The 14057-nt window shown below is 33.3% G+C and overlaps 1 protein-coding gene across 1 annotated transcript in view; it reads right to left on the bottom strand.

Moving 5' to 3' along the window:
* COG6 (component of oligomeric golgi complex 6) overlaps positions 1-14057 on the bottom strand; it is an 85214-nt gene that overhangs the window by 40426 nt on the left and 30731 nt on the right. Inside the window, exons 12-13 of the mRNA XM_032880121.1 lie at positions 10602-10693; positions 5526-5643 (exon numbers count right to left, since the gene is read on the bottom strand). Of these exons, the coding sequence (XP_032736012.1) occupies positions 5526-5643; positions 10602-10693 (210 nt within the window). The remainder of the gene's footprint in view (positions 1-5525; positions 5644-10601; positions 10694-14057) is intronic.

The raw sequence follows: 14057 nt of genomic DNA, 5'->3' as shown, positions 1-14057 counted from the left end.
TTAGCTATTTCCCTTGTGGTTACCATGAGGATTACATTTAAGGTCTGAAAATTATTTAACACTTTAACTTGAATTTATACCAGCTAACTTCAGTAACATTAAAAAAAAAAAAAAAACTCTGCTTCTTTATAGCTCCATCCTCTGTCAGTTGATGTCACAAAATATAAATTAATAATCACTTTAAATGTATTAGCCTCTTAAATTATGTAGGAAAAAATATGAAATTACAAATCAAAGTTACAATACTAGCTTTTAGAGTAAATAATTTAAAAAGGTATTGGTCTCTTAAATCATGGAGAAAACAAAACATAGAGTTCAAACCTTTGTCACAATACTACATTGTTTTTTGTTTTGTTTTGTTTTTATTTATTTGAGAGAGAGGAGAGAGAGTGAGCATGAGTAGGGGGAGGGGTAGAGGGAGAGGAAAAAGCAGACATCCCACTGAGCAGGGAACCTGATGTGGGGCTTCATCCCAGCATTCTGAGATCATAACCTTAGCCGGAGTCAGATGCTTAACTGACTGAGCCACCCAGGTGCCCCAATACTAACTTTTAATTACTTATGTATTTACTTTTATTGAGATCTTTATTTCTTCATAAAGCTTACTGTCTACTGTCCCTTCATTTCACTCCATAGTACTCCCTTGAGCATTTCTTACAGGACAGGTCTACTGGTAATTAATTCTCTCAGCTTTAGTTTATTTGGGAATGTCTTACTTTTGTGAGAGAATACCCTCACTTTTTAAAGAGTTTTGCCAGATAAAGTACTCTTAGTTGACTTTTTTTCCTCCTTTGAGCATTTCTACTATATCTGCCACTGCTTTCTGGCCTCCAAAGTTTCTGATGATAAATCTGCAGATAATTTTATGTGACAAGTGCTTTTCTCTTGGTATTATTCAAGATCCTTTATTTTTGGTTTTCAAATTATAATGTGAATATAATTACAATGGGTCTTGATATGGGTCTCTGAGTTCATCTTCCTGCAGTTTGCTGACCTTTTGGAGTATGGTTACATACATATTTATTATCAAATTTGGGAATTTTTCAGCCATTTCATCAAATATTCTCTCAGACCCCTACCTTCTTCTGACTCCCACAATGCATATGTTGGTCTGCTTGATGGTATTCCACAGATTTCCTAGGTTTTGCTCACTTTTCCTATTTTTTTTTTCATTAATTCCTCAAATTCAGTAATTTCCAAAGTCCTATTTTCAAGTTTGATTCCTTCTTCTGCCCACTAAAATCTGCCTTTGAATCTTTATAGTGAAATTTTCATTTCAGTTAATGTCCTTTTCAACTCCAGAATTTCTTTGTGGTGTCTTTTTAGGTTTTCGAACTCTTTATTAATATTTTCACTTTGTCCACATATTGTTCTCTTGATTTTTGTCCACACCTTCCTTTAATTCTTTGAGCATCTGTAACATAATTGTTTTAAAGCCTCTGTCTAACAGATCTACCATTTTTTTCAAAAGAGTTTCTGTTGTTTGTATTTTTTTCCTCTGAATGGGCTATACTTTCCTCTTTCTTTGTATACCTTGTAATTTTTTTGTTGAAAACTGAACATTTCAATGTAAAAATTTGCTAACTCTGAAAAGCAGGTTCTCCCCATTTCTCAGGGTGTCCCATTTTGTTATTGTTTTTGGTTTCGTAAAACTCTAATCAGTGTACCAAGGATCCTCCTGAGATGTAACCTTAATCTTCTCAGTTTTCTTCTGAGCTGCTCCATTCCCTGGACATGTGTGGTTACTTTCTAATTATCCTTGTGTATGGAGTTGCTTTTGAATGCCTACTCTTTAATGTCTAGCTCAAAAATGGGAGGAAAAAAAAAAAAAGAAAGAAAAACTAAGGGGGTGGGAAAAATTGAAATTCCCAGGAAGTCACTCTAGGCTCAGGAGGTATTTACAACAATGGGGGAAGTGTAAAAACAATGGCCCTCCTCTTTGCACCTGTGTGATCAGAGCACAGATCCCCTTGAGGTTTGGAGGAAAGTCTCTTTTTTGCCAGCCCTGGCTCAATAAGCTGTGTGGCAAGGTGGTCCAGGAACAAGCACACAGCTGCCTGCCGCATGGCACCAGAGGGTGGAAGGTAGGTAATTGTTACTGTGCTAAGTAGAAATTGACCAAAATTGATCACAATTTACTGACCAAGCCTTCCCCTAAACATTGCAAGCTTCCATTAGACACCAGAGTTAAAAAATAATGATATTAGCCAAATTCTGCCAGGGCAATTTTTGTCTAGGTGGGGAGATAGATTACTGGTGTCTTCAACTTTGTCACTTTCCCTGAAAATTTATTTTCGTACATTGACCTTGTCACCAAATAACTTTCTAAATCCATTTACTTGTTTTACAACTTCTCAATTAATTCTCTGTGGTTTCTAAAGTAGACAATCATAGCATCCATAAATAATGTTTCCTTTGAAATACTTATAGCTCTCATTTCTTTAATCTGGTGTTTCTATTATTTAAAAATGTTACCGGCAAACATTCTTGTCTTGTTCTTTCTTGACTTAAAGAGAATATATTGGTAGTATGTCTGTATTAATTATGATGTGGGCTATTAATTTTATTTACCTTTATATGGTTAAGGAAGTATTTTACTTTCTTATTTACTAAGATTCCCCCCCCAACAATTTAATGTAACACTTTTGTACTTAACACTGAAACATTTAATGTATTTCTAACACTGAAACATTCTTGCATTTCTGAAAATAACCCATACTTGGTTTTAATAAAATGCTGAATTCAAGTTGACAGGTATTTTAACTATATATATATTTTTTTTTTTAACTTCAAGTGCCTGATTTGTGATTTTTCACTTCTGAACTGTATTTAAAAGACTTTTACATCAGCATTAAAACACCTAAAATGAATTGGAAGTATTCTATATTCTCCTACATTCTGGAGAACTATCTGTTTGTAGATGTGAATAAAGCTATCTTTATAACCTGAACTAGGCCTAGCAGCATGTTCTTTAATAGTTTTTCTTCCCTTGCAAGGTGTATTCAACTTTTCCACTTCTTTTTCATTCTTTTTGTCAATATATATTGTCTTGAAATCAGTCTTTCAATTCAGATTTTGATTATTTTAGGATAAAATTGCTGTATTTTAATACAGTATTTCCTAATAAATGTTAATTCTTATCTCTGATTATTTCTGATATTCTAATTTTTAATTTTTTCTTTGGTTAAAAAATTGCTAAAAGGTTGTCAATTTTGTTGATCTCTCAAAAAATCAATTTTTTTCCTGTCTTCTAATGGATCACAGAAATTTAAGTTCATCTTTCCTTTTACCATAGCGTTTTGTTCTCTTTCAAATTTCATAATATGAATGCCTACTATATTATATTTTCAGTCTTTAGTACAAATGTTTTCTGACTGGTAAAGTTTTGGGTAACATGCACATGCATGTACTTTCCCACATACTGTACTCTGGCTCCTGCCTTCACCAAACAGCTAAAATTGTTCTCGTTAAGTCATGGATCATCTATATGTTGTTCAGGATAACAAATCTGCTATCCTTGTTTTACTGGAACTCTTTATACAGTATCTGTCATTAACAACGTCCTCCTTCTTAAAATTCTATTCTTTTGGCTCTTCTGGTAAAACTCTTTCCTCACTTTTCTCTTGACTCTCCGGTCAACCTCCCTCAGCGTTCTACCATAGGTGGGCTTCTTTTCTTCTCTTAAATGTTAGGGTTTCCCAAGACTGTGTGTCCTGTGAACTCTACTTTTATTAAACATGACTTCTAGTGACCTCATCCAAATCCATGAATTCAACTGTCTTTCACATGTAAAACTCTCTATACCCAAATGTACAGCTCCCAACTAGATTAGACAAATAAGAATGGGATATTTCAAGGTATCCTGTCTACCAAACATGGGCAATATCATCTTTATTCTGTAAATTTTACCCTCTTTCTATATTTTATATAGCTGTGATTACTACTGAAATTCCCAGGTTAGTAATGTAGAAATTATTTTAGGTTCCTGCCTCTCAGGTACCCATATTCAATCAGTCACCAAATTTTGAAGGTTTACCTTTACACCTTAAGAATGTGTTCCTTCGTGGCTCTTACTAGAATCTCTACTTTAGATCATGTATTTTCATAAAAAAAAATACCTTGACACTTTCCTATTCTGTCTGCAACCTGCAACCTCTCTCCTATCTACATGCTATACCACTTTTCACGTGATTTTTTTTAATAAATGAAAAATGTGTTTACCAGTGACTCACAGCATGTGTTCTTGTGTATTCTTTTTGTTTCCTCTATTTAGGATGACCTCTGTCCACCTCCTTTTCTACCTATTTAAATTCCACGTCTTTCTAAGTTTAACTCTTCTGTCTCCCTCTCTAGAAAGCTCTTCCTTTTGTGCTGGCACATCACCCTCAGCACATATCTTTCCTAAAATATGTGATTCCACAGCGATCACTGATTAATTTGATTATTCCCCACTAAAGAGGAAGCAACATGAGGCTAACCAACCTTGTCTGCCACTGTACTCTCATCAGCCAGCACATGTTTATTCATGTTCAAAGTATGCATGAATGATTTTTCAAAAATTTTGTTTAAATAGGAACTCATATAAACACATCCATAACCAGCACTGACTGTTAGTAAACTTGTGGTATAAACAAAAATACATAAGACAGGAAAAAATTTAAATAGGGCCAGGTCTATAAATTCACATTGCTTTTTCAAAAGAATTTGAGTTGTGTGTGGGGGTCAGAAAGCAGATTCCTATTAGGGCATCTCTGAGCTTATGAATATAAAAACTGACCAGGGAACTATGGATTAGAGTGCTACTCACTATTCTACATTATATTACAAATCTGTGCTCATAACAGAGAGAGTGGTATGATTAAAAGAAAAAAAAATACCGTGTTTGTGATCCATCCTTCAAAGACTTAAGTCCTGAATGAAACAAAAATAAAGAAGGATTTGCTACTGTAAACCCATTCATTAAGGTCTTGCCACAATGCACTGACCAAGTGAAAAATATCAGCTCTCAGAACTCTTTCAGATTTTTGTTGTGGTTGTTTGTTTTTTGTGGGAAGTTTTTTGTTATCTTATTTTTGTAATTAATTGTAGTATATACTCAAAGGAGCATAAATTTCTTAAGGACAAAATTGGATCACTGGAGAGTAAATATATAAAGCAAGCTGTTTAGAAAAAAACATTTAGTAAGAGTTCCAGTTTTCCAATCTTTATGTCATCTTAGTCCTGACCTAAACATAGTAAGTTTGCTTTAATTACAAATTTTTGTTATAGAAAACTGGTAGTGAAACTAAGGCTTGAGATTCTACTTCCAATTATGATTCAATATTATACTGTTCCAGGAACCCAGCCTATAAATCTAGATCCAGTAAAGCCATCTCAAAATAAATTTTGTTGTTCACAGGAAGAACTCAAGAGAACATTGTATGGAATGGGAAAAAATTGTCACCAAAGTAAAAACTGTAAAAACATTTTTTTAAATGTGAAAGATTCACCTCACATAGTATAAGAATCAAATTTTTCAAACATACCTTGTCCATTAATTTACTTGCATGAAGACTCAAGCTATTGAAGAATATTTTTTTGCTTAGTAAATGCATTTCTTCAATGGTAGTCAATAATGTAGTTGCACAATTTCCAACAATGCCACTAAAAGCAAAGAATATTACACGTTGCAAAACAGCAGCTAAAACAATTCTTTAACTGAGTACAATTCCTTTAAAAGATCTAGATTTAGGGGCAATTGAGTAGTTCAGTCGGTTAAGCAACCAACTCCTGATTTCAGCTCAGGTCCTGATCTCAGGGTTGTGAGACTGAGCCCCACGTCAGGCTCTGTGCTGGGCATGGAGCCTGCTTGAGATTCTCTCTCCCTCTCTGCCCCTTCTGCACCCCCCACCCATGCTCTCTTGCTCTAAAAACAAAACACAAAACAAAATAAATAAATAAATAAATAATCTAGATATAAGTAAAAGTGTGTATATAGAATATAAACTGTGAATTAACAACTACTCTAGCTTCATAAAGGTTTTTTTTTTTTTAAGAGTTAGGTGATGAACAAATGGTTTCAATGTTGCACAACCTCTTTTAGAAAAACAGACACTCAATACACAAATCCAACTCTCTATCCTTCTCTATGACAGTAAATTCATCTCTTGATTATCCAAGACTTAATTTTAATTTGAAGGAAGCCATTCTATCAGTAGCTCTATTCATAAAATATTTAAATTTTATTAACACTGAGTTATTCTTTCAATTAAAACTCTTACACCCTATCCAATTTATAGTTTCTCAATTTTTATACAGCTGCCTAAATAGCAGTGTATTTAGACTAATTATGAAAAATCTGGCAGTATTTTAAAATATTTAATTATTAGCACATTCTGTACGCCTTAATTTGCTATAAAATTTCTTAGACCTATCCAAGGAGTTTCTCATTTTTGCCAAAATGTAAGACAAGCATGTATATAAAACAATTCCCAGTTTTATTCTCCAAATTCATGTACTGAAAGTCATTTAAAAACGTGATGTTAGGGGATAAAGTTTTTGTTAATGTGAAAGATGTCTCAAAATAAATATAATGGCACTGACAAATACCACATGATGCTAAGCAAAAAGAAAATCAGCAAATTTAGAGAAAACTGATATGCTACATATGATATATTATAAAAGCAAATACTAAATCTACATATTTCAATACATTCTGAAACTGAAACAAACTGGAATGAATTCTTATATATTTAATGCAAAGCAAATTAATAGTTAAAATATATACATATAAAGCAAATAGCAAAGTAAAAGCAAATTCCTAAAGAGGCAGCCATAATTCCTACCTCTTAAAAAAAAAAGCATTTTGGTTAAAAGTATTACAAGCAAAACACCAAACTAAACTGAAAGAAATTCTCATACATGCCTACACATACAATAAAAGTAAGTATGCCTCTAAATAAAAGTATACCATCCCAAGCAACAGGGGAAAACAATAAATGGATACATACAGAAACTCATCTTTTATTTATTTTTATTTTTTGTATTTTTTAAAGATTTTATTTATTTTGAGAGGGGAGGTGTGAGAGCGAAAGCAAGAAGATGGGCAGAGGAAGAAAGAAAATCTCAAGCAGACTCTCCCCTGAGCATGTAGCCTGACCAGGGCTCGATCTTACAACCCTAATATCATGACCTGAGCTGAAACCAAGAGTTGGACACTTAACTGACTGAACCACCCAGGCACTGCAGAATCTGGTATTTTAATGAAAATTAAGATACCAAGATATGTGTACATTCATTTTTTTAAAAATGGAGTTATCAGTCATATTTGGCAATTAGGTCTAGAATTTACTAGTGTTTACTAAGTACTCACTAGGTACCAGTCACTGGGCTAGATACTTGTAGATGCTTTTTGTATTTCACTCCATATTTCTAACCAATATGCTTATCCTCCCATTACATCTTTCAATTTTAGGTATTATATAGAAAAGCCCCGCTACAGATGATGAGAGTTAAATTCTCTTACATAATTCTCATCCCCCACGACAACATACCCAAGCTTCATCTTTCCCAGGCTCCCTAATAGTTATGTCATAGGGTTCTGGTGAATAAATACTCAATGTTTACATTATTACAAGCACGTAAATACTATTCAGAACTGTCCAAGGCATCAGGGATTTCAACATAAGGAGTGAACAGGCTGATAAAAAAGACAAAACCCTGTGTCACAGTCTTGTACTAGGCCTAAAGAGCAACCAATTCAGACTGAAGAAAGAGAAAGGGGTCTCCAAGATGAATGTGAGAAGGGGAGAGGAGAGAAAGGTTGGGAAGGACTGGTTGATGTGCTTGACTATATGGTGAGAAAATGTAGTCTACTTAAGAGTTCGGGTCTGAAATAGTGATAAGGACATAGGAAAGTAAACAAGTACAGAAACAAAGCGATTATTAACTATAGAGAGAAAAAGTTTTACGGAAAGGAAATGTAATCAAAGTATGCTGGATTCCCTGTTTTTATGGATTCTACATCTTCCTTTTCTTGGTTTACTATGGCCTTCTGATGGAATCCATCCATTTGGAGTTTAAGTGTATAGGATACAAAATATTTTTGAAAATTGTCACCCACTTTTCCTCAACATCACTGGCTATTCCTTTTCAATTTTCTTTGTGGGTTTCTTTTCTTCTAACCTCTAAATATTACAGTTTCCCAAGACTCAGTCCTAGGCCTCTTCTTTATCTACACTCACGTTAAGTGATCTTACCTAGCCTAAATGCTTCAAATACCATCTATATACTGCAAACTATGAGATTTATAGGTTCAGTCCTGATTTCCCTAATATCTGCTCACTCAACATCTCCCACTGAATGTTCATAGGGATGCTATACACAACATAGTCAAAAGTGGGCTGGACTCTTCATTACCCATCCACTCCCATCAAACTGTCCTCTCTAGAACCCTCCCTCCCTCTCAGCAAATGACAATACCACTCATCTAACTTCAAATCAAAAGCCAAGAATTCACCCCTGACTCCTCACATCTCACCCTTTCTAGGCCATATAACCTCTTATCTCTGGAAACAACTACTTTTCACCCCCTCCAAGACTATCACCCTCCTCTGATTCAACTAACTGTCTCCGCTCAGAACACAGCTTCCTAAATGCCATCCTTGTTCCCCTTTACTCCACTACACTACATTATCCATACATGCCCAGAGCCACCTTATATCACCAATCAGCTCAAGTCACTGAAACACCCATCTCCCCCCCCACACACATCTTCTTTGACCCACTCAGTATAAAATCTAAATGCTCACCATAGCCTATAAAGTCCTACATGAACTGGCCTCTGCCTACCTTTCTGATTTCATCCATCCCTACTCCTCCCATTCACTCTACTTCAACCACTGGCCTTCCTTCTGGTCCTCTAAAATGGAAGCTTTTTCTGGCCTCAGGGCCAGACCATACCCTGTAAAGGACACTCTTCTCTGAGATCTTTACACGCCCAACTCCTTCACGCTCTTTAGGTCTATATTCAAACATCACCTCCACCAAAAGGCCTTTGAAACAGCTACATGCGCATACACCTGCCCATCATATGTGGTCACTCTCTATGCTTTATTTACTTTCTCCTGCTTTATTTCTCTTCAGTACCCTTATCATGTGAAAATTATTATTCTATACTTCTTCCCCCCCATTAGAGTATATGTTTAAGCTATTCTGTTCACTGCTATTTCTTTAGCATCTAGAAGAGTGACATTTATAATCTGTTTTTTAATTCACTCAAGGAAGAAATATGTGAACAAGTAAAAAGTACTTGGAAAAAAATGTATCAAAAGATCCAATTGTCATCCTCAAAATCATCATCTTCAAAGACAGAAAAATTATAATTCTCAGAGGCTAAGCAACCTATCACCTTCAGAATCCAAATGATTTTTTTCTTAGCATTATTTGCATTAGAAACTGAGTTATCATTAACTTCAAATAATAAATTTCATGCAGTGCCATCATGGGTATTACTACACAATGTAAAAATAATTTTTTGCCTAATACAGCACTAGTTACAGTGTTCACTACTTTTAGCTGCTCTTGTGTTTCCTCAGTACAGACCATTCTCTTATTTTAGGAAGCCTCTAACATCACAACTGAAACTAATTTATTGCTTTTGAGTCATAGCAAGTGGTGGTAATAAATTTGTATCTAAAATGTTAGAGGACTACCCAAATCCTATCTCTGATTAGTTTTATAGCCTGTGGCTTGTTGGTTTTGCTTAAAAATGTGAAACTCATCTCTTAGCTGTGAAGTTTTAGGTGGCTAACCTCAGCTATTAGAAGGTAGGTAACATCACTGCCATAGTCTTTTGGTGCTTCTTGAACTAGTGATCCCTGTACCTCTCCTGGATCTATTAGTTATGATAACCCCTCTTGGATTTTAACAATTGGATTTCTGTTCTTGATTCTAGCATACTAGAAAAGTAACTGTTAAATCATTTTTAATGAACTAACATGGAAACTACCCAACACATAGCTTGAAAGAACAGTGTTTTAACACAACTACACATGGATTAAGGTATTACAGTGACATAATAAAGCTCAAGTGTATACCATCACTACAAAGTAAAAATAAATGCACCCTTTAGAGTCAAAGATCATATTATAGAGAAAACAAATGGTTCCTAATAAAGTAGCTTTTATTTAAAGCTAAATGATAAAGAATTTACATTATCTACATCGGGGATAAGACACGTCACTTACTGTGCCCTATTTTGAATATAACGTATAGTTGTTAGGTGCCATGTATGTCTTTTACTAATGCAAGAGGTTTAAAAATGTACTTACCCTATAAACTTACAGTTATAAGCTGTATGTGTGCACGTCTATGTGTGTGAGGGTGTGTACATTTATGTTTAGAGAGGAAAAGGAAATAATAGACCTCAAAATATACCACAAATAATATATATATATAATGATTCATACAGTGTGGAGGTTCTTCTAGTTATATTTAGTTGTACAAATGGTGAAAACAAAACAAAACAAAACAAACAGAAAACAAAAACCCTTATACTATGCTTTAACTGAAATGATGTATCACATAGGATTTAATAAAGCACATTTAACTATTTCCCTTACCTGATTGTATGATGGTAAAATTTGAGGAGGTTAGAAATTTTATATAATAAAACTGCCCCAGGTTCAGCAACTATCACTTGCTCAATTCGAACCTATTAAAACATGTAAAAAAAAAAAATTTCTTAAAGGCATAACTTTCCTTCAATAATCAGAGGTGGTATAAACAGCATTTAAAAAGATAAAATTTAATTATTGTAGAAATCACAAAATTCCCTCTAAGTAATTTCTGAATATTAAATTATAGGGGATAGTAAAATAACAAACATTTTAACACAGATATACTCTACAAAGCAAAAAAAAAAAAAAAAAAAAAAAAAAAAGACAAACAATAAACAACAAAACCCAGATCCACTACCTACAGAATTTGGCTTAAGGCAGTTGCTACCAGAAATAATACAATGATGAGCTCACTGTGAGGTTCTTCACCAGATTATAATGGAATTTAGCTCAGCACTATTTGCAAAGCAGCTGTTACATACCTAAAAACAGGTTATCACTGCAAATGCTGCTCTACCACCAAATACACAGGAAAAAAAAAAAAAGATTTCTTATCTTCAAACTATTACACCAAATTTCCTTTTTTATTAGACAATAACAGACAAAGCTTAAATGAGCACCAACATATATGTCTATTATGGCTACCAGGGCAATAATCAGATCTACTTCCAAGTTAACTTGATCTCTCTTAAGATTAACTACTAGGAATCTTAATTAAATTCCATTCCTTACTGATCTTGCCCTTACTTTTCCCTAATTAATGGATACCATCTAAATCACACTGATAATGCGCTTATTTAGGTATTGTATCTGTTCGGAACTGCTGCTTACATTGTGTCATCTTGTTTCCTAATGAGATTCTAAACAGAGACATTGTGTTTTCTGCTTCTTTTACATCTCTACAGCATCTGGTAGAACAGTACATACACAACAGATGCTTAATACACCCTTTTTAAAACTGAAGTTTCTCTATACTTAGATTTTGGAATATGTCATAACGCCAACATATGTGATTTGCTAAGACAGATTTTATAAATGTATGTATATGAGCCTATAAAACCCTCTTAGACTACAGAAATTAAATAATCCTTACATGAATATGTTTATGAAATTCATACATCTTTTGGCATAAAGTACTAGTGAGCTAACTGACATACGTTACTAATCATGAAAAGCCATGATTTTACATATTACAATTTCTTTCTAGGTCCAAGGCCTGGATCAATAGTGATTTAAATTATATATTAAATCAATAAAAGTGATCCCTTCTGAATTTTAATGTAATTATTAGGACAAAATATAAAAGATATTAATTGTAGACAGATAGCTCTTCTCCAGTACATTCATAACAGCAGAGAACCCATCATAATTTATGAGGCTCAGAGCTACAGTACACTGAGTTTTTATTAAAAGAGATAAAATTCAAATGTTAGCTGGTAATCTATCTGCAATCCAGAACATTCACATAAAAGAAATATCATTTTACCACCTATGGACTTGAAAAACAAAGATTTAACACATTAATTCTGCTAAGTCCAGCTACAACTCTATAATGAAGATACCTGTAAAGTAACAGGCTTCACACTGATGATCCACAGCACCTTTTCCACAGTATATGCAATTTTAAGCTTAAACACAAATTTTTAAAACTGGAAGTAATAATAACTTATGCATACATTTACAAATATATAGTTTACTACCTAGGAAGTTCTGCTTTAGTAACTCACACAGTAAAGGATAAATACAGGGTAAAGTAAACCAAATCCACAGTTTTGCAAGGGTATCCCTCATTACCATTACAACCTTTTCCTTATGCTTCTAAAAATCACTATCTCCCCTTTCCTAAAAAGGATTCACTCTTACAAAGAAACAAGACCGAATGAGAGATACTTAACCCAAAGATCCAATAGCATATGCCATTATGAAAAGTTCAGCAGCTTATCAGGACAAAAAAAATTTCTATTAATGGAATGTAATTAATGGAATATAAAAATTTTTATATTACTGGAATATAAAATGTCACTAAATTTCAGATTATAATTGCAAAAGAAAATGTTAAAGTAAGTTTTCATTTGTTTTCTCAGCTGACAACTACAGTATATCAACTGAGTATTGGATACCCAAATGAGGTTATATAGGAAGAAAATTCTGAAAATAATGTAAATTGTCATAAGTATATAAAGGAAGAGAAGAATTGTTGGATCATATAATGTATCAAGCTATTTTGACACATAACTTCTGTAAACATCTGTTACATATTCTCTGGAGTATGCATTTAATTTACTATCATATGAAAAGATCTAAGGTTTCTGTCCCTTCAGACACTAAAAGGATTTTTTTTTAAATTTTACAGTAGAAATATTTTTGCTTGCTTACTAGTTTTTTCTTCACCTTTTGATATTTGACATTAAAATTTCACAGGCAGTCACAATAATGACCTACAATTGTTATAAATACCTTTTGGGACATAAACTTTTAGGAAGATGAAATGAGGTACATTTTAAAACAAAGGCATAAATTTCTTTATATAAGCAAGGTTATTAATTTAATACTTTTAACAACATAATAACATTTCTTACTTAGACCAGAACAAGAAACACTAAAGTCCATTCCAACCCTCAGATTCTAGAATTATATTGTGTACAATCACTTTAACAACAACAAAAAAAGTTATCAGTAATAAAAGGAACATAATATCCTAACTAAGGAAGGGGGTAGAGGGAGATAAGGGAGATAAAATATAATTTATTCACCAATGCAATTTATTCATTGTTATGACTCCAAGTTCCCTCTAACTCTATGTAGTTAGGAAAAAAAATATGCAAAGTGTAGAAAGAGAAATATTTTTATTTTCTCCTTTCTTTTTTTAATCTTTCCAATAACTGCTAGTATACAAAACAAGCGACATTTACGTGAGTATAAATGTCTGAAAATCAAACTATGGCAAATAAATATTTCATTTGAGAGAACTAAGTAAAATAATTTCAAAATATTTTGCTATTTATTTACTGAATATGCAACTGAATCCTAAAATGATCAAATTATAGTAACAAATCTGTAAATCAATTATTACAAAGGGGTGCAGTCTGATATTTTCTTGCCTACAATAAACAATAAGATACCAAAGAAAATCTCAGAAACAAAGAAAAAATTAGTTTTAAAATTAGTTATTGGTAAAAATAAATCATAAACCTTCTGGATTTCAATTTCTGCATACTAAACTGAAGTAAATCAACAAGGAAAGTAAACCAACAACTACAAAGTATTCCATAAATACTAACAGAGAAAAATAGCATTTGCTGCAGGCCTAGTAGATGTCAGGAACTATGTACTTTATCTGCACAGTTTTCTCATTTGATCTTCACAACCACCCTTAATGGTAGCTTTATCTTTTTTTTTTTTTTTTTGAGAAAGAAAAAAAGAGAGCAGGAGCAGGGCAGTGAGGGGCAGAAGGAGAGG

Source organism: Lontra canadensis, unplaced genomic scaffold, assembly GCF_010015895.1.
Source record: "Lontra canadensis isolate GAN:19392208 unplaced genomic scaffold, GSC_riverotter_1.0 scaffold67, whole genome shotgun sequence".
Classification (NCBI taxonomy): Eukaryota; Metazoa; Chordata; class Mammalia; order Carnivora; family Mustelidae; genus Lontra; species Lontra canadensis.
Note: the sequence above shows the minus strand (reverse complement) of the source record. Positions and strands in the feature narration are given on the sequence as shown.